The sequence below is a fragment of the Trachurus japonicus genome, chromosome 17, assembly GCF_045865225.1.
Source record: "Trachurus japonicus isolate A0001 chromosome 17, Traja_1.0".
Lineage (NCBI taxonomy): Eukaryota > Metazoa > Chordata > Actinopteri > Carangiformes > Carangidae > Trachurus > Trachurus japonicus.
The window spans coordinates 31,962,708-31,982,859 of NC_140923.1; the positions used below are offsets into that span (position 1 = coordinate 31,962,708).

Genomic DNA, 20,152 nt, shown 5'->3' on the forward strand with positions numbered 1-20,152 from the left:
GAGAATCAAAGCGAAAAACATTGATAGTTTAAAATTATTACCAGTACATTCTCATTACTCTTTTTTTTTCTTAATCTTCTGTACTCTAAAAAAAAAAAAACCTTTCAAAATGGTGTTATACACAACGTCTGTTCTCAGAATTCTCTTTGTAATCATAGTCAGTAAACAATCAATACATTTTTTTCCTCTTCCCGCAAAGTGAACACATTTCTGTTATGACATTTTATGAGAAAATACTTCACGGAATATTAGAAATGACACAAAATAAATTATCCAGTTCCTCTTCCATTACCATAACAGTCTGACAGCGCCTCTTCCAAAAGTCATGACAAGAACATCCTTCAAATGCTCACTCTCAGCAAGACAGATGTATTCTTTCTTTCTTTGCAGAGAAACACTTCTGCAGGTTGACTGCTTCAGATTTCGGCTCATATTGTCCAGAGGCAGTCTTAACATTTCCCTTTTTTTTTTTACCAGTTCATCATTTTTACTTGCCAATACAGAGCTGATGTTAACAGCCATGTTAAATCCATCTGTACTGGCAGTCCGCCTGGACTGCCACTCTTTAGGCTTCACTATCACCACCTCTTTTATTCTTAATGACTCCCTGCTGAGGGAATGTTGGCTGGAACCATGAAAAAGCCCCAAGTCATCAGCCATCACAGTGGGCCACCAGCGATGCTACCACAGGTTTGATGTCTGAAGAAGGGGCTTTGGTGATGTCAGCAGTTGGTTCACAGGAGGGACCCAACTGGGGCAGTGTGGTTGCCGGTTGACCCAGGGATGCTACCATAAATAAGAAGTCATTGGTACGTCGGGGACTAATAGCCGCTGTGCCTCTCACGGCCTTGGTGACGACCTTGGAGGAGCTCTTCATGCTGGAGCCTCGTTGAGGAGTCTCACAGCGCAGCAGGGCTTGGAAACATCTGTAAAACTGGGGCAAGCATACAACACAGGCACATGATCAGAAATGCACTGTGCTAGAGGAGGCAGTGAAGGACCAAACTGTGAAGACACAAGGAGCATTGCTGTAATATTTTTTGCTACTTTGGTTAAATACAGTTAAATGCTACTCCAGACATTTGTTGATTCAAGGTGTTGCTTCTATAGGAAATCAATTTACTGTACTCTTCCTGTCCCCTCCTGCCAGGCCACTGATGCTATTGTGTCACCTGATTTTCCATGTGGAACAATATGCTGAGGGACACTAATTATTTGTAAAGTTATAGATTTGATTAATACAAGCTGATGGTGAGAGAAAGAGAGTGGGAACAGAAAATAGATAGATCGATAGATTTTTTGTCTCTTTTTTCTCTCAGGTAAACTAGTTAATCAAAGGGTAACTTGCATTAAAGAGCTCTTAAAGGATCGTGATGTTTGAGTTTAAACATAAACTATAAGCTGGCTGGTTAAATTGAGGGAGATTTGGTTACTTGATATGTTGCTCATGATGTGGTTATTTTAATTCTCATGTGATAAGATTTCTATTTGCATTGCAACAATGAATTATCAGGTGTGTCAGTGAAAACATAAAGTGAAGCTTCAAAAAGTAGCTCCACCTCTATCAAACATTGCACAAGTTCTACGAGCTAATCAGAGGAACCACAGAGAGAAAAGAATATCAAAGTGTTCAGGAAGAGCAAAGGTCATCACACACCGCTGTGAATCCAGACCTCTGTGGAGGGAATCACGTTTTTTTTAAAGTATATTTTGGGGGCTTTTTATTGCTTTTAATTGACAGCACAGTGGAGAGAGAGACAGGAAACGGGGAGGCAGAGAGGGGGAATGACATGCCCAATGCGAGATTCGAACCGGGCAGTGAGGACTGTAGCCTCAACATGGGGCGGCAGCTCTACAAGTGAGCTAAACTCCGCCCCGAATCAAGGTTTTTTTTCTCTTTAATTCAGCAGTGTAAGTCTTGCTGAGAGCAGAGCTCTGGTTTTTCAGGTTCCCACTCACACTGTTTTACACATGGAAGCTTGTCAGCACCTGGCTCCATGGAGCAGTCGGTGGGTTAAGGACCTTTAGGTAGTTGGTAAGAGGGGAGGTGTTGATTTTTCAACCATCTTTGTGGTGCAGCAACTTTCCAGTTTTTAGCCAGGTTCTTTAACGTTTGTGCCACCATGACCTCATCTTCAAGCTTTATCCTCAATACTGTGCCAATCCTGTCATTTGTGGACAAGTTTCAGTTTTGAGGGCTGGACTGTAGTGGAATGTACAAAGAGAAAGAGGAATGTTTTTTTTGCCACCTGAGCTTACACAGGCCTGTCAAAACTCATCTATACATTGACTTTTCTAAAAAAAAAAAAAAAAAAAAAAATGTCTAGGTTCACAGGGACAAAAATTCAACTGTGCTGCACTGTGCCTCTTAACCCTGCTATGCTACTGTATATCTGCACAAAATAGAGAGAAGATTCTTATGCATCTTTCACGTGTTAGTGATGTGTCTAACCTCACTGCTCCCTGTTCTGTTGTTCACACTGATGAACCCCAGAGAAGCCTTGCTCTGACAAACTGAATATTGGAAGTGAGGCACCCTTCAGCATCAGTGAAATATGTGCTCTCATCCTGTCTCTGCATAGTAACTGCACAGTGGATGGTGAAGTGGTGGCAGCTATCGGTGTCTTGTTGGTTCTTCGTGTTGCTATGGAGCGTCTGTGGCGAGACATAATAACCCTTTTGAGATGAGACAGTGAGGACGTGTTAGAAGTCTTCCTATAACCATGTCACTAAAGATGCTGCAAAAGGATAGAATAAGAGCCCTACCATGCTTTATGGAACCAGAAAGCAAAGATTGAGGTCCTCCTGTTTTTCTTCTTTAAGTCAAAGTGAAACACTAGCACTATGACACCAGTCTCAAGTGGGCTGATTTGGGTCTGAGAGTTGCCCCATCAGGGCAGAAATTCATTAACAGCTCAACTGATGATCCAAAACTTTGGTGTCTGGCTTGTGATTGTGGAGTTGTGATCTGTAGCACTGTGCTCAGTCCACCTTATAAAAAGCTTTGCCTGTCAGAAGTGTAGTGAGATTTAAACCTACTGACCTCACTGCTTTCTTACTACCAGCGTCTCACTATAGGTCTTTCAAATTCTTGTACCCTGTTTGTGTCAGCAATTTTTTCCTCTTTGTTGAGCTTCTGTGAGAAAATGTGGTCAGCCATAACCATCAAAAGACTGTCAGCACTTTGCCCTGCAATGTTCCAAGTGTTATCAATGCCCTCCTGTTAGAGTCTATTGGCTGAATTATAACCTATTATCAGTGATGCCCTGGTGCCTAATGTGATTGCAGCTGGAAGCAAACTATTGTGTCGAATGTGTTGTACAAAGGAAAGTGCCGAAGCCCACTGTGCCTGTTACAACTGCACATCCTAGATTTGCACTTCAGTGGTCACATCTGTTGCAAACCTTCGGTGCCGTCCTAGGAGAGAGATGCCCTGTTTCTCCAGGCATATGAAGAAAGGTTGGGATTGTAGGTGGACATGCAGCACAACTTACTTTAAAAGTGGTAATTTGGACGTTTTCTCTGTGGACAAAAATGTTTTGTCATGAAGGAGGTGGTTATTGTCACTCGACAAGACCTTCAGCCATTTTTGCATTTACAAGACAAGAGGTTACCGCTCAGAGCTAGCTCATGATGTGAAGCCAAGGCTAGCTGGTTAGCATGCTAACCTCAGTGGAAGACAAGATGTAACGGAGACAATAACATGGCATAGTATTGCTTTCCACTGCTTAAAGCAACTCAACAACAACATCTGAGTTAAAGGGGTAAAGATGCTGAACATAATTTCCTATGGTACGTTGACCTTTGTTAATGCTACCGCTTAGCAGTAACAAAAAAGCTCTCTCATCACAGACTTGCCAATATAAACTTTAAAAACTTAAATGATTTCCACCTTAGCAAGTGTTTTATTCACCTAACCACAGCTCTCTGTCAAAGTCACAATCCTTACCTAACCTGAACGGTTCAGGTTAGGTAAGGATTGTGACTTTGGCTGTGGTTCAGGCTGAACCACAGCAGAGAGTAAGAATTTTAAAAACAGTCAATACTCTATATACATGTCTGGCTTAAGTCTTGGCTGTAGAGTTCAGAGCAACTTACAATAAGCGTGGCCTTGTTTGCACTGGTATATTAGTTTATGTGATGATCAAAGGTCTGGCTACATACAGTACCCAACAAGCTTGCTCCCTTGTGTCTGGAGGAAATGATTTGTGAGCTGGAGCATCACTCAGTACGTTTACATGCAGAGCTTAATCGAGCTATGCTCAAAATTCGATTTTGGCGTCAAGTCGGACTTCTGTCCTTGTCTCAATATACATGCAACTGAGAAAACCGAATAACTGACGGGGTCCGCCCCCTCATGCGGCGTCACCCGTCATTTCAGTGGGTTAATACGCCCCCTGTCCTGTTGACGTTTCTGTCACCTCGTAAAAAACTGAATATAAACAATTTAGTAAGCTTAATAATAAATTCTCAACTGAAGTTCCCGACCAGACGCGCCAGTCTGGGCTGGATGCTCGCTGAGAACAGGATACCCTCTCTCTCTCTCTCTCTCTCTCTCTCTCTCTCTCTTTTTTTTAATAAAACATTCTTGCTGGTCGCGCTGTGTGAAATGCATTGAATCGGCGCTGACGTTGGTTTTTTTTCTTTACTTTGCCGGGTTCGGGCGGCTTCTCTGCTCCACTTTGTGCCGTCTCTACTGTTGTGGAGCATGCGCACATGCATTGTCCAGTTATACTCTACATGATGGAGAAAATCGAATTCCAATCGCATTATCTGGGTGTCTTAATCGGAGTTCTCAAACTCCGATTTCAGTCGGACTAAGGTGTTTACATGCACTTCAGTTGTCCAGTTATAGTCGGATTAAGGCAATAATTCGTTTTTTTCAAGTGTCATGTAAACGTACTGACTGTAGCACAATGCTTCGTTTATTATGGTGTGTTGTTGTGACATATTTTTAACTCTTATCAAAATATCAATGCTAATGTGATTTTCTATATTGCAGTATTGCGATAACAATTCGATTAATTGTTCAGCCCTAGACCAGATGGCTGGAGATATTACCATAAACACATTTGCTCAAACTGATAACATTGTCTCAGCGAGTCCACATAAACTATTAGGCTACAAGTCCACACCTCCATACTGTAGTTTTACCGGAAAAAAAAAAATTGTGGAAAGAAAGGGCAGGCTGTCTCCAAGCTACAGAGGAAAGGCACTAAAGTCTACACACCATCTGTCAGGGTATAATAAATAGTGAATGGACACCTGGATACATTTTTCAATGCGAGTGTTCACCAGATCTGGAAGTCTCAGGATTATGATTTCATGCAGATCTTCCCGTATTACACCAACCTCTGCCCCTACAGAGAGCCACAGCTGCTGATGGACAGATAGGGGGATTCTGAATAATTGAGGACCCCAGCAGCAGGTTGAAAGCATAACAATGCATTCAGGGTATTTGGCTATGCTTTAAATTCTAGGCATTTCCAGCCACATCCAAGGCATACTCACAACACAAAGGCAAACACTAGACCACAATTTGGACCATTTTCAGTCCTCTTCCCGTGCTCCTGTTAGCGTGGTCTGATGCAACTCTTGAGTAAACGTAGTATACTTAGTATACTTAGAATGTTATGTATACTTATAGTCTACTACATTTTATCATGAGGTGCAGAACATGATGAATCTTTCACAGTGTCTAGTCAGAGTAAATGAAATACACATACTGAAAGCAATTCAACTGTACTGTTAGAAAAGGACAGATAAATGCATAGATAAGACACACAGATTCAGAAATTCAAAAAAACAGATTAAATAAAATGTGTACAAGTTAACATGAAGCCCAAAAAAACTGCAGGAGAGAGGCGCAATGCTGAGTGCAGTGCTGAGAAACACCACCAATATAATACTAATAATAAATCTCATGTAACAGCTTCAACCAGCTTCCTCTTGTTAAAGCATAACCCAGACCTATATTTTTCTTATTGTCAACAAACCCTATAAAAACCAATAATGAAATTATCCCACCAACAAATGTTCTTTCTGTAGCCTGATATATATCATACTCCTCTGTGCCTCAGAGCTGCACTGCTGTCCAAAAGTTATTGAAATATTTAAAAAGAACCATGAACCATGTTGCTTCATTAAATGAGTGATTGCAATGAACATGGGCACTGTCGTTTATTTTGAGTTGGCATGCTGGTACACGAAACCCACAGTTAAGAACAGTCTCAACACATGCAGCATTTACTGCACTTGAAACTGTAGTAAAGATGCTGTTTGGAGGAATCGTCTTTCATTTTTAAAAACAGAAACATTTCTATGCATTGCAATATGGTTTTAAAGATATATGATAAGAATAAATGGGCTGGGGACTAAGAGCCATTGACAAGCTGAAGAAGTCGAACAGTATTGACAGCAAAAATATTTCATATTTCCAGCTCTGCTCTTAAACTATGGACCCGAGTACTTTTCAGCTTAATGTCTCAGACATGAATTTTTTAACACATCACACACTCATCTCGTAGAATTTTCATAGCCACTGACTTGACATTGAGCTACTACATCGCTGTCCATCAAACGCTTGTATGAAAAGATGTGGAGATGCCTCTGGACATAACTGAAAATTCTCCTCCTGTATCTATGAGCAACATATTGGTCCCCATTCTTAGTGTGTCTGTAACCTAAGGTCATGTAAGAGTGAAGGCTAGCATGGAGATGTGAGGGAACGGGACGAGCAGCACCTCCGTTCCCCTCAGCTGTCCTTACAACACGCTGGAGAGAGTGCTGGAAAGATGGAAGAGAGGGAAATGGAGACAACAGGCAAGTGGTAGAGGATGAAGTTAGTTAAGACAGAAGCATCAGGGCTGAGGTCAAGGGAAAGGTGAAGGCAATGACAGATAAAAGATAAAGCATGACAGGGAGATGGAAGGAGTGAGATGCACTGATAGTATTTTGGAAAGAGGAGGTTGGACGTGACTCAGACGGGGTCATCTCATACCAGTCACATCAGGTTTAGTTGATTCCTTCTATGATCTGGACTGATGCTTTACGGGTAGAAGATGACAACCCAGAGGGTCAAAGGTCAGCCATCATCTCAGACAATAAGACCTTCTCTCACTTATGTTATTTTCTAAAGCAGGGGACGCCTGCTTGGATCCAGGAGTTTCTGTTTCTACGTGACTGTGCAGCCAGAGAATTTCATTAGCAGTTCACTCACGTCGGCTTTGCAAGAGGAGACATCAGTTTTGTTTGTTGTGTAAAAGTCCAACATAATCTGAAAAATATGAGGTAAGCAGTTTTTCATATCCAGACTACAGAGCTGGCTGCAAAAATGAACAGGTCCTCTTCCTTTAATTTAATTCTTTGTGACACTAATAATAGAGACTTTGCAGTGTTCTCACTACAGCATGAGAACACTTCAGCTGTAGACAGTCAATCACTTCAGTACATTATACTTAATGCAGTTTAAGGGATATAAATGAAATAAGCCAATGGCAGGAAGCCTTAAGCCTCTTTTAAAGGCATCAGCAGATATCCCACTACTTCATTTAACAAATGTGTGGTTTCATTTGTCCCAGTAAACTCCCCAGTTCTGCAAAGCACCCTGCAGTCCAAGGAGTGTAAAAAAAACAAACTGAAAAGGTAATAAATCTGAGAGCACAAGTCAGAAAAAATAATGACTGTCACACAGACACATGTGAACAGAATGACAATCATCTGATTTCCTCTCAGGATTTCCCGGCACATTTTCAATTCAGCAAAAGGCTGTGCTGTGTTTATATTGTGTGTATCAATCATTTCCTCACAGAGCAATCAGTCGCTGGAACTTTCAAGTTGCACAGGTTTGGATTTCATTTCCGTGAACCACAGATGTAATGTTTCCTCTCAGGTGAGTTGCCTCAGACTTTCTCTTCTTTGGCAACACATCTGTTCAAGTTTGTGTTTGAAGTGGCTGATGATTATGTTCCTGTCATGTTATGCAAGGTTCCAAAAGAGCCTTGAAAGTTTGTCAATTATTTTTTCTTTTGAATATTTTTTGGCTAGAGTATCACTGCATGCGTGCAAGAGATCACATCATGTGTCACTGTAATACAGCACTATTGAGATGTTTTTGCCCATTCAAGGCCTTCTCTCCTTGAATTGTTGTCTTTAAATCCTGCTAGTTCTCCTTCTAAAAACAATCATTAAATAACTGTCGTCAGCTGCAATACCTGTGAGCTCCAACAGAGAATTAAGTGTTCATTTCATGAAGCCCAGTAGACTGTAACTGTCATATCTGCCTGCCAAGGACTCACTGCACTGTTGAGCTCTCTTTTTTATTACACCAGACAAAGGACAAAGTTTTGGTTCCAAAATGAATGTCTGTGCTTGATTATAGGACCAAAGTGTAGGATTTTCGGAGGATCTGCTGATAGAACTGGAATAAAAATATCAGAATTATTTCCTTATAAGTATATTATCACCTGAAATTAAGACTTGTTGTGTTTTTATTACTATATTGTTAGGCCTGTAGGGTCCAAGTCTTTTCCACAGAACCAATCATGTTGCACTGCAGTCTCTCTACAGTAGCCCAGAATGGACAAAGGGCTCGAGAGAAGTTTTTCAGCTTTTTTTTTTCTTTTTTCTTTTCCTCCAGCTTTGGAAAGGGAGGAGTGAGCGCAAGGTTACTGAGTGTGTGTCCCTGCCAGATGGCTCTCAGTTCTATATAGTGGACTATATCAAAATAGAAATAAAATTAAGTATGCAGTTCTGTCGCTCAGGAGGTCCGAAATTAAGCAATAAGGCTGAAACAATTTGCTTAATATTGCTGCTGACCGAACTTTGTGATGACTCAAAACAGATTATACTGGACTGGAGCTTACAGCCACAACGTTTCAAGTCAGCCAGTTGTTTTTTCGCTGGAGTCTATTCACTTAACTCAGTGCTTCACTGGAGTTCACCAAAAACCTCTCTCCTGAGAGTCTCTACAAGTAGGACATGAAAGTAGGGTAGCAGAGACAACAGTGCATACACTGTATTATGTGTAATGCCAAAGGGGTAATTAAAATAAGGTGCTATTATAATTATCCAATTAAAAAGATGATCATATAAAGACAATATAAGGCCATAAAACTTTGAGGTAAGTTAGCCTTAATGGCTCCTAAAATCATGTCGCAAATGCATTTCCTATTTAAGTCAAACGGTGATTTGAAAATTAATATTACAAACTGACCATTTAGTGAAATATATTGATCACACTGAAAAATATGAGCTGATGAAAAATTGTGGGACTTTGTCTGGGAGTAACTGCATGATTATCTGTAAGTCTGTTGGTTGTTTCTATCATTTCATTTCATTTTGAAAGTCCTTTCATATTTCTCCAGTTTCACTCTATTATCATCACAATATCAAAAAAAGAAGTAAAACAAAACAAAATCTGAGATAACTTTTTATAATAACAACTATCCTTCAGAGATACAATAATACTGTATGTCCTGCCGGTTGAAACAAAGGAATTTGCGTTTTCTTACACTTTTTACATCCACCTGATGTGCACTGCCTGAAGCTGGAGATTTGTCCCAATTAACTGAAATGTCTGTGTTAATGATTTTCATAAGGGCCATTAGTAAATGGATATTTAAAGACAAAACTGCAAAAAGCAAGCCCCATCCCAACTCAGGGAGGTGAAGCAGCGTAACACAATTTATTGTATTTGTATTCTGTTCCACACACACAATCCTGACAGCAGTGGCTTGAACTATTGCATCAGCTGAGAGTTGTATTACAAGAATTAGCAAGCAGTATGGATCAATAACTAACCTTGAGTAAATCTTGGAATAGACTGTGTGTGAAAGAAGTGAGAACGTGAGTAATAAAGGAATAAATACTTAAACCAACCCAGTTATTTGGAGTTAATCACTCAGTAAATCACAGGCCGTGCCAAACTGTCAGTCATGATGAATCAGTTCTCAACAATGAAATGGGAATATGTGGAAATGACACCACCTGTCAGTTTGCGTGCCATAGTTTCACTGCTTGAGTCTGTTCCTCTTGACAGTAAGTAATTACACAGTCATTGGGAATAATGCTCCTGCAGTTTATCAACAGACGAGTTGTTCTTTTGAAGCACTGCTGGGTGTCTTGTGTTGTCTCTGAGCTAACAATTACTTCTGACTGCTGCTTGATGAAATGTGACTCAATGTGGCTGCAGTGTTTGTAATTATGATTAGAACTGTTTTACATTTTGGTAAAGATGCTTCATTACGTTTAGAAATTGTGCTTTTATACTTAATCCCTGGAACAGATTTAACAGAATAAAGTATGTTAAAGCAGAAGTAAGCGGAATATTTGTGTTGATATAAGTCTTAAATAGTTATATCTTCTGACAGCAATCACTTATATAGAGTGTTTGGTCTGAAACACAGGTCTGTCAGTCACTCTGCTCTGCTGTAAGCCGAGGAGAAAACTTTCCTTGTATCCTACAACCTTTATCCAATGAGGAGAGAGAACGGCATAAAGGGGCGGTCCTCTCTGTGTGTGCAGCCAAGGGATGCGCGTGAATGTGGTGACGTAGGGACGAGGGCGGGGACTGCTAACTCCATCGGCTGACAAGAAGTTAGCCAAAACCACCGGATCGCTTACTTCTGCTTTAATCTGTGAGTTTTGAAGTGCTACTGTAATAGATGAGTTTTGTTATGTTTGGATAGCACAAGGCTAGCTGTCTTGGTCTCTTTCTGATCTGTGTGTTATCAGCTTCCCTGGCTGTATTCACATATAGGTAGGCCCTGTTCATACTGTCCCTGGTATTAACATCTGTCTCAGACAGTTATAAGTCCGGGTGTAAACACACCCACGACACATTTGAGATCTGGTCACTTAGACCTCGTTTAGAGGTGGTCTGTGCCTCATGTGGACACACTTCTTTATCAGTGCGAACGCAAAGACGTCCCTGACACATTGAAGGACCGATTACAGCTAATATTTGACTATTTCAACCAGACAACACTTTATTTTATCATAGGAGATGAGCTGATTTAATTCAGTCAACCCCTACTACTCCTTCTCCCTCTCTCCCACACAAGCACATTGACCACTGACCTGTCAGATTGGTGAAGAACAACAACTCATTACTATTGTATGCATTGTATTATAATTTGCATATAGAGTCAGAAAGTGATATCCAATCACAAGTGGTGTTATGGAGATGCATTTGGAAGCAGGTGCGAAGAGATTAACTTACCACAGATCAGATCACAGGGTAGGGATCATCTCCATGCGCAAAGACAACTAAGAATATTTCTCGCTAAGTTGAACTATTCCTTCAGTCTTGAGGTCATCTCCCTTTTATATGCACAAGGCTTTTTTTTTACTGCAACTGACTGCAATGGAAGCTCTGACAAACTGTGCTTGCCATGAGTCATCTTAAATGTTTACCTGCTTACTTTTGGACCTTGAAAAGTGTGTTTATGTATGTGCGTGTGTGTGTAAATAAGAAGCAGTGAACTTTACTTTGCAGTTACTTGAGGAATTGCCAGTAGACTCAGAGTTTATGGGGCAACAGTAATGACTCCTCTGTCCCCTGTGTGCCCTTTTCCTATCAGATCTTTCAGCAAAGCTCTCGTGCACCGATGCACACGACAGACACACGGTGCAAACAACATGTTTTTCACGTGAGAAGAAAAGACGGTTAGTGAACTTACCCGTCGTCCGGCTGCTTGGCTGTGACCGCCGCTGATCGTTGGTGGGACAAATGCACACCAGCTGCTACTTGTATCTGTACAGCATTTTTAGTCTTCAACTCGCCTCAACTCACAGTTTCCATAGTAACGGGCTGGGAGGAATTGAAGACTGAAAATGACATACAGGACATTCGGTGTCCCTCTACCCCCACTTTCGCTCTCTCTCCCGCTTTCATGAGGTCGATGATGTGTGGGCTAAAATGTCCCTGTAAGGTACATTGACGGCACAGTGGCCACTAGAGCATGAGGGGAGGGTTAGATGGAATCTTGCACCTCCAGATGCTATGGCAACATCTGGAGCAGGGTGTCATCTTGTGTTGATCTCCCATAACTTTTAATAGTATAGTATATGAGCAAAGTTATCGTTGAAGGCAAAGTATTAAACTTGACTGGTTTTGGAAAACGATAAGAAATCCATTGCAATATATAGTACTGTATGTAATTCTCTGTACAGTTCATGAAATCCCTCTGGCTGAGTCTGAGGGAAATTCCCTAAAGCCCTTACACAGCGTTTTGTGCTTTACTTAATAGACCAGAGTGAGATGATGAAGATTACATTGAGGACAAAAAAGTTTTATCGGTCGGCCCCAGTGGGAGTGAAGGACAATCTTGTTATCTTCTCCTATTTTTTTCCCACCATGATGAACTGTGTTTCAGAATGGAGCAAAACATCTTAAATCTTAAGTTTCAATGTTTTGTTTTGTACAAAGAGTTTTACTTCAGAGAAGAACTTGGTATAAAGAACAAAGTGGAGTTAACTTTTGGAAAGCTACACATTGAGATGAAAGTAGTAGGCAGCAAAATGTGTCCAATGATAGGTTATTAAGTCTGTGAAAGCAGTGCTGTCATCTGTCAACCAACCCGGCCTATACACAAAAGACGTTTAATTCAGACTATTTTCACCCAGGCCCATATTTGCCTAGTTTTTCCCATTTTGTTGCTGGATTCTAGTCAAACTTCACTTTTTCAATTTTAAGCTACAGCTTCATGCACAGTGCCTGTCATTCACCAGTGCTGACGTTCTCCTTAACACCAAGACAACCAGGACAAGCTCCAGCAGTCAAACCTATAATCCAATTTCTGATAATTCGCTGCTTAAAACACACGCATGCTGCAGCAGAAGGTGACTGACAAGTACTGTAGACCGTTAAAGTATTCTGAATGCTCTGGAACTGCAAACTGTCAACATAGTAAAACTGTCCATGTCAACTTCTTGTAGCTCCTGTTATGGCACATCTGTGCTTGTGTCCATGTGCTACATAGCAACTTTATAGCCACCGATCTAATGACATGAATATGTGTTGAAGTGAATTTTTGTTTGCCACTGAGTAACATGCATTTTAAACAGTTTAAATCTCAACCAAGGCATACATGTAAATATAAAGGGGTTATAAGTAAATTGCCCCCCTTTTATACATTGCACTATATTGTTTCATTTTATATATGGCTTCTAAAAACTTTTCTAAACTTTTCTAAAAAAAGATGTTTGCACTGGAGCGTCTAGGTCCTTGTGTTTCAAATAGTTGAACATAGCCTAATCTATTTAAAGGACATTTAGATGCCCAAAGAGGTAATGTGACAAAAGTAATTTAATGTAACAGAAATATTCATAACATTAAATTATTTTACACATGATTTATCTCTAACCACAGCCTGAGGCAGAGTTGCCTGTTTGCTAATCCAGTGATTGTCAACAATGATGATTAAGCATCAAATAAGTAATCTCAGCTGCAATGTTATCATCAATCAGTGTAATGTAATGCATTATTCAGAATATCTCTGACTCAACTGTTAGTTGATCTACAGTGAAGCAACACCGTCAGTCATATTGTTAGAAAACACCAGGAAATTAAGAGCTTGTTAAAGTACCTTATCATATCATTCCTTCTGGGGTAAAACTGCACCAGCACTCCCGCTGATTAGGCAATGTGTCTCATTAAATAAGATTTAAATTCACCAAAGACCTTTGCTGGAAATAGCCTGATCTAATTTTCAGGAAAGAGAATCTCGGATCCATCTCAAACATTGTTCTGGAGTCAAAGCCCCATCCTGAACCTGGAACTGCTAAATAAAGAGGCTCCAACTGAATGATTCAACAAAAACACACTTGTTTTCATCAGTCTGTGGACTGAATTAAATAACACAAACAGGCAAGAGTTGCATGATAAATGTGACACTACTTTTAAGGTCTGCGGTGATTAATTATTTGGATACAAAGGCTTTGTGTCCCCCAGTCCTTGATCAATAATCTAGTGTGTGAGTGTACAACTAGAATCAGAAGCGGATCTCCACATGTTAGCCACTAGAGGCACAACATGACGCTGATGTTAGAGTTCACTTCCCAACCCTGGCTGTTTGTGTGCTTTCATCCTGTGCCCTGTCTATCTGTCTGTCTGTCTGTCTGTCCGTCTGGCCTCCAGCCTGAGTAGTACTGGCAGAGCCTGCGCAGATGTCACGGCTGGCCCCAAAACTTTGTTTGTCTTTTCTTTGCAGTTTGTGACACAAGTGTTTCAGTATTCCTGAAGTTTACGCAACAACAAAGTTAAAGACCCTGAGAACTTCGTCATTCAGTCTCCATGGGATCCTGTATTAAAATATTGTATTCTCCCATAGTTTAAACAGGTATGATTATGTTAGTAGGCGGGACCCTGGGGTGAACGAGGTGACAGTTAGTGTCAATCAAAGGTGATCAAACCCACACAGTTATATTGAAGCACTTAGTCAGCTGGCAGTGCCAACTACCTTAAGTATTTTTTGATTTATAGTTTTTATCTACACCTTTAGACATTTTGGGAAATTTGCTTATTTGCTGTCAGGAGACAGTTAGTGCCTTTAGAGGTCCCATATTTATTATTTATTTTTCCTCTCAGTGTTTTCTCCCTGGAGCTCTTGCAACATTGTTTTTACAGTCAGGCTTAGAAGATATCTTTCTTCTGATTGGCTGTCTGTTGTCTTCGTGATTGAAAAAAAAAACAGCATATTTGAGCAGTAAAGACTCAGAGAAACAAAATGCTGTGAGGTAAAACGGTGGTCCAGGTGGGCAGAGCTATGTCTGCTTTGTTGTGACATCAGAAAGTGAAGGCTGTGTATATTGCTCTGTGGAGGGAGCATTTCAACGCATTCAGAGAATGACCTGGGCATCTATGGGACCTTTAAGGATAAAGCAAACAGGTAGTGTTACACTTACTGTATAGCGTGACACAAAGGAGGAACAGCTTCCCTGGCTCTTTTTGAAGGTGACAAGATCTGTCCATTGCCTAATAGAGCTAATTCATTTACACAATTTATCTAATTAGTGAAACTATTACAAATACCAGTGTTTCCCACAGGTCTGAAATGTACTTGGAGTCAGAGCTGGTGGAGATGGGTGGTTTTATCTATGACAAAACACTGTATTTACATTAATTCAACATATATTTCACAGACTGGAGCCCCACAGCCCTCTCCTCCATCTACCCACATGGGAGTAAGACAAAGTAAAAGCTATAAAGAATAAATTACTCTTTAGTGGTACAAATATGGCTCTGTTTGTCAGAGCACTTCATCTTTCTGTGGTTTTTCAAAGAGGGGCTCCAATGCCTGGTCATATGGGAACACCTCTGGTACTGGTCCATTTATTGCTGCTCCCTTTTCAGTCTGTTTCTCAAATCAGCTTTGACCTGAAAACCAGATGAAAAACAGCCACTTGGCTTTAAATGAACTTGAAATGAAAATGAAATTGAAATTATATATGAAATTATATGCAAAATCTGATTTAATGCCGTTAGATAAAATAAACACTTAACCTGTTCACTCAAGAACCAGTTCAAAAATCTCTGTCAGGTTACACTGGAGTTTGGGCATGACTGGGAAGAAGGCAGACCCCAAGTTACGTGTTTTTTTTTTTTTTTTTTTTAAAGCAGTACTAAAGAACTTTCATTTTTGGTTGAGTTTGGCGGCGCCAGTGGCCCAAAGCGGTAGTGTTTTGCCTGAAGGAAGACTCCATCTCCCATGAGCACCAGCACATAGCGCTGTAAAAATTCTGATCTCCCGGTGCATGGAAATTAACAGAAGACGTCCAAACTAAGTTTCTGTTTCCAGTGGATCACATCACAGTAAACACACATACACAATCCGACGGAAAGGTGCCGCATTGCCTGCTCCCTCCTCGTCGTGACTCGCGAAAGTGAAAGTGAAAGTGAAACTTAAGGGAGAGCCGGGTTCCTACCATGCTCCTCAAAGCTGCTTAGTGCCAGTGAAAGCGATACAGACCCCCTCAGGCCATGACAGCGGTGTCATTCAACTTGTTGTAAGTCGATGTACCATCACAAAAGTTATGGAAATATTTTATGAAGGTTGAAAAGTTACTTAGTGTTGTAGTATTTTTTTTTTGGCGTTTTTGCCTTTATTTGATAGCACAGTGAGATAGACAGGAAAGAAGGAACGACATGCAGGAAATGTCTGCCGGACGCTAGATTCGAACCGGGGACACCTTCGTTGAGGACTGTAGCCTCTACATGGGGCGGCCGCCTTAACCACTGCGCCACGCACCGCCCTCTATATATTTTTTGAATGGGATAATACCTCAAATTAGGTCTGTGGTTAACAAAAGCTTCAGCGAGTTTCAGGTTTACACCCTGTCAGGGACATTAATGTCATCACCCCTGAACAAGCAAGAGTGTTCTTATGTATATTATTTTATGTTATTTATGGGTCTTCAACAAGTAAAAACAGCCTGATTTCCCCATTATGCAATGTTTTTAAAATAAAGCAGCTGAAATCAGTCAAAAGCTTAGTGGTCCGTTAAAGCCTAACATTAGCTTTTTACTTCTGGTGATCGCATTAAAGCTTCAAAATACGGTATAAAAGGTGTTCATATGTGAAGATTATCTCACTGAACAAAACTTGTAAGTATCATTAGCCACAGAGCTTATTTTCTGACATAATCCAACACAAAATTCCCATTCACTTTCTTTTCCCGAGAACCAGCACGATGCTAAACTTCCGTTTTTTTTTTTTTACATCAGCCCAGCACACTCCATACACCGCTGAGTCCTTTGGCTAACACTCAGTGTAGCGGCTACTTTGTTCCCTGTAAAATTTTTCAGAGGCAATACTAGAGAACTCGTAGAAATTCTGTCATGATCAATTATACTATGATTTTCAAAAACAACGTGGATTATGCAGCCATGAGGGCATGAAGAGACAAAATTAACATTGACTGCGACTTTTCATGTCAACACCATATGAAGCAGGTGGATGTTGTTGTTGTTGTTTTTTTAAATGCCACAGTGACACAGGACACTACAACACTGTGGTTACTGTGCCTAAACAAATATGAACAGTGCAATCAAACTCAAGCCCTCTTTCAGGTTTTGAACTGGGTGTACACATCGGAGGAACAGACACAGCTTCACATGGCCATTGATTTTTCCCCGAAGCCTGAACTCGTGCTCTGCTGCAACAACTGAGATTTCAATCATCGGCGCCACTTCAGCATAAACTCTTGTGTTTTTCTTGCTGTTGTGGATTTACTTCTGATTCCAATTTCGCTGTGTTATCCTTCAACAATGTTTTTTTCCTACATATCTAGAACTTTCTACTGGAGATAACTTAATGCTACAGCACAGTATTTTTTTTTGCATCCTACCACTGTTAAATTACCCCTGGACAAGGTGTTTATTTGTTGATAGTGGGGGATGTGTGTGGCGTTCTTGTCCACTAGTTAATCAATCTTAATAAAAAATGCTAAAATGGGTCACCAAACACACTTTGGCAGTTAATAAATCTGGGCAGCCATCCATGTAAACTCTGTGGGTAGTTAAATCTACCTCCATCCCCCTTTTCTTTATTTCTCTTTCTCTCTCCCACTCTCACCTCAGCTGTGTGTCATTTCAAATTAAAAGCCTTTTGCAGAGTTTATAATTGCAACTCCTTGTCATGCAGTGACAGCAAGAACTGCAGCAGTGGTTGGCTGCTGCATAATGTACTGTATATAGGGACAACATCCTCTTTATTTATAACAGAGTATAAGCAAAGTATTGATCATCTGTGCCAGACAGTGAATATGTTTATTTTCCCAAATGCTGAAGAATTCTTTAAATATAATCAACAGATCTTTGAAATAATTGATAACAGATTTGAAGGAGTTTTCTAATGTGAAGGTTATTCAAGGGTCACATGGGACAGGCACAGATATAGAAAGTTTGAATTGCTGGTAATAGTGGTCATATATCAGTACGTCTTGGGGTCATTGTGTCATTTTGATTAATCACCTCACAGCAACTAAAAATTTAATGAAGCAGAAGTGCTTGTAAAGCATAGTAATAGTCCCCGTCCACTTATAACAGCTACCTGGAAAAAACAGCACACAATTAAAGATAACTCCCCAAGCTATTCATCATATTGTCTAAAGTGGGCGTGGGCCAAAATTAATAGAGACCTACTGTGAGTTTAATTATCAACACTTCAGATGGCTGGTGTCTTTGTGACACTGCAAATATCTGTTCTGCTTTGACAAGCAGTCAGCAGGTTGCAGGACTCACATGAAGGGCTTGGCTCAGTTGATCACAAATATATTAGATTAGTTCAATGTGGCCTAAAGTGCACCGAATGCCAACTCCTTTCAAGTTGTTGCATTGCTGATGTCATGAGTTGGCTCGTGCAAAATGAATTAGTACAACATATTTTAAGTGTTAAGTTGAATATGTAACAAACAACTTTATGCACTGTAAAAAACAAAACAAAACAAAACTAAAAACTAAAAGAACAACATCAACAACAACAAAAATAGATGTAATATAATTTGGAGCCACTGAGCCTCTGGGATTCCATCTGATAGGAAAATAAAACAATGACTCATTAGCCCACCTTGAAAACAGTCAAGATGGTTGGTCTCAGTAGATGTGACCTCCGCCCACAGCTTTGTGACAGTAAAAGACAAACAGGACTGACCCCAGGCCAGCTACAGCCCTCACCTCCTCCATACTTCCCTCCCTCCCTCCTTCCCTCCCTCCCTCTCTCTCTCACCTGTTTATTCATGAAGACGTAGATGACCGGGTTGATGACCGTGCTGGTCTTAGCCAGGACTGAGGGGATGATGCTGGCCTCGGGTGTGACCAGGCCTGGTGGCCCGAAGGTGGCCAACAAGGCCATGATACCGTACGGCAGCCAGCACAAGAGGTAGCAGATCACCATGACCACCACCATGAATAACACGCGCTGCTCACGCTTCCTGCTCATCGACGCGTTGATCCCGCTCACCTGCACATATGAAGAGGGAAAGGGGAGGGAGGAAGAGAAATTGGACTTTAATGAGGTAGCAGTCTCCTGTGATGACACAATGTGTTGAGACATTTTGCTGTCACAATGCATCTGACCTTCCCCCACTGAGAGAGAGCTGTTAGAAGGAGAGGAGTCTTGGAAATAGACTGAAGGCGTGACAGGAGAGAGAGCAGGTCAGGTGGGTTGAAGAGAGATATTGAAAGACGTTCAGATAGGTGTAGAGAGCAGGAAAGGGACAGAGGGAGAGGCTGAGACTCATCTCTACACCTACATAACGAGTCTAATCAGAGACGGCTAGTGGAAGAAAGTGACAGGGAGTGTTTTCATTCATCAGTGGGTTTCCTGGAAGTCTTGATGTCAAACATGAAGCTGAAGTGGTGCAAACAGAGAAATGCACACAGTCATTCAGTGATGTAAACATGCACACAAGCTGTCTATCACAGATTAAATTACATTTAATTGCAATAAGATAACACTTAGGGATAGGTTGGTTAAGCATATTAACATTTGAGGAAAAAGTCCAAAGGTGACAAAATCCACATACCAGCCCCTGTAAAGTGAACTCAATAATGTACTTTATCTTGGTTGTTTAATCTGTACAAAAGCACGACCACTATTTTTCAGAGGGACTTTGTGAGTTTCTGCTGGACAGATGTTAAGTAGTAGAAAGTATCTTTGGGGACATGTTGTTACCTTTGGACAGAGACAAGCTTACTGTGGAACCCTTTTTCCTTAGAACACTGCTGCAAATTGAAGTCAGAAAAGATACAGTTGCGCGACTCTGCAGGAGTCTTGAAACAATGGACACACTAAATAGAGACACATCGTGTCTGATTGAGGCTGAGAGTGAAAAAATAGAACAGTTTCAAATAGCTATCATTAGGTTAGATAGAGTTTTATGATGTATTGATATTCACTGCTGTACCACACATTGCAGTGCATACAGATCTGGGTGGTTTGCAGTGTTGCAGGTTTAGACCCAGTTCCAAATGGTACAGTAATACAGCTGGAATCTTTCATCATTGGCAGATGAATCTGATTGTATGAGAATGGACAGCTAAAGGCTAATACATGCACTCACCTGCACATGAACACACCTTCACTCTCACACACTTGAGCTGTCTCCATTTGTTTCTCTGCTTGATGGCCCCATGTCGGGTGCTGTCACT

At 40.8% G+C, this 20,152-nt stretch overlaps 1 protein-coding gene across 1 annotated transcript in view; it reads right to left on the reverse strand.

Moving 5' to 3' along the window:
• Positions 1 to 469: 469 nt before the first annotated feature.
• Positions 470 to 20,152, reverse strand: part of tmtopsa (teleost multiple tissue opsin a) — an 83,499-nt gene continuing 63,816 nt past the window's right edge. Inside the window, exons 3-4 of the mRNA XM_085805152.1 lie at positions 18,729 to 18,962; positions 470 to 934 (exon numbers count right to left, since the gene is read on the reverse strand). Coding sequence (XP_085661278.1) covers positions 653 to 934; positions 18,729 to 18,962 — 516 coding nt within the window. The 3' untranslated portion in view covers positions 470 to 652. The remainder of the gene's footprint in view (positions 935 to 18,728; positions 18,963 to 20,152) is intronic.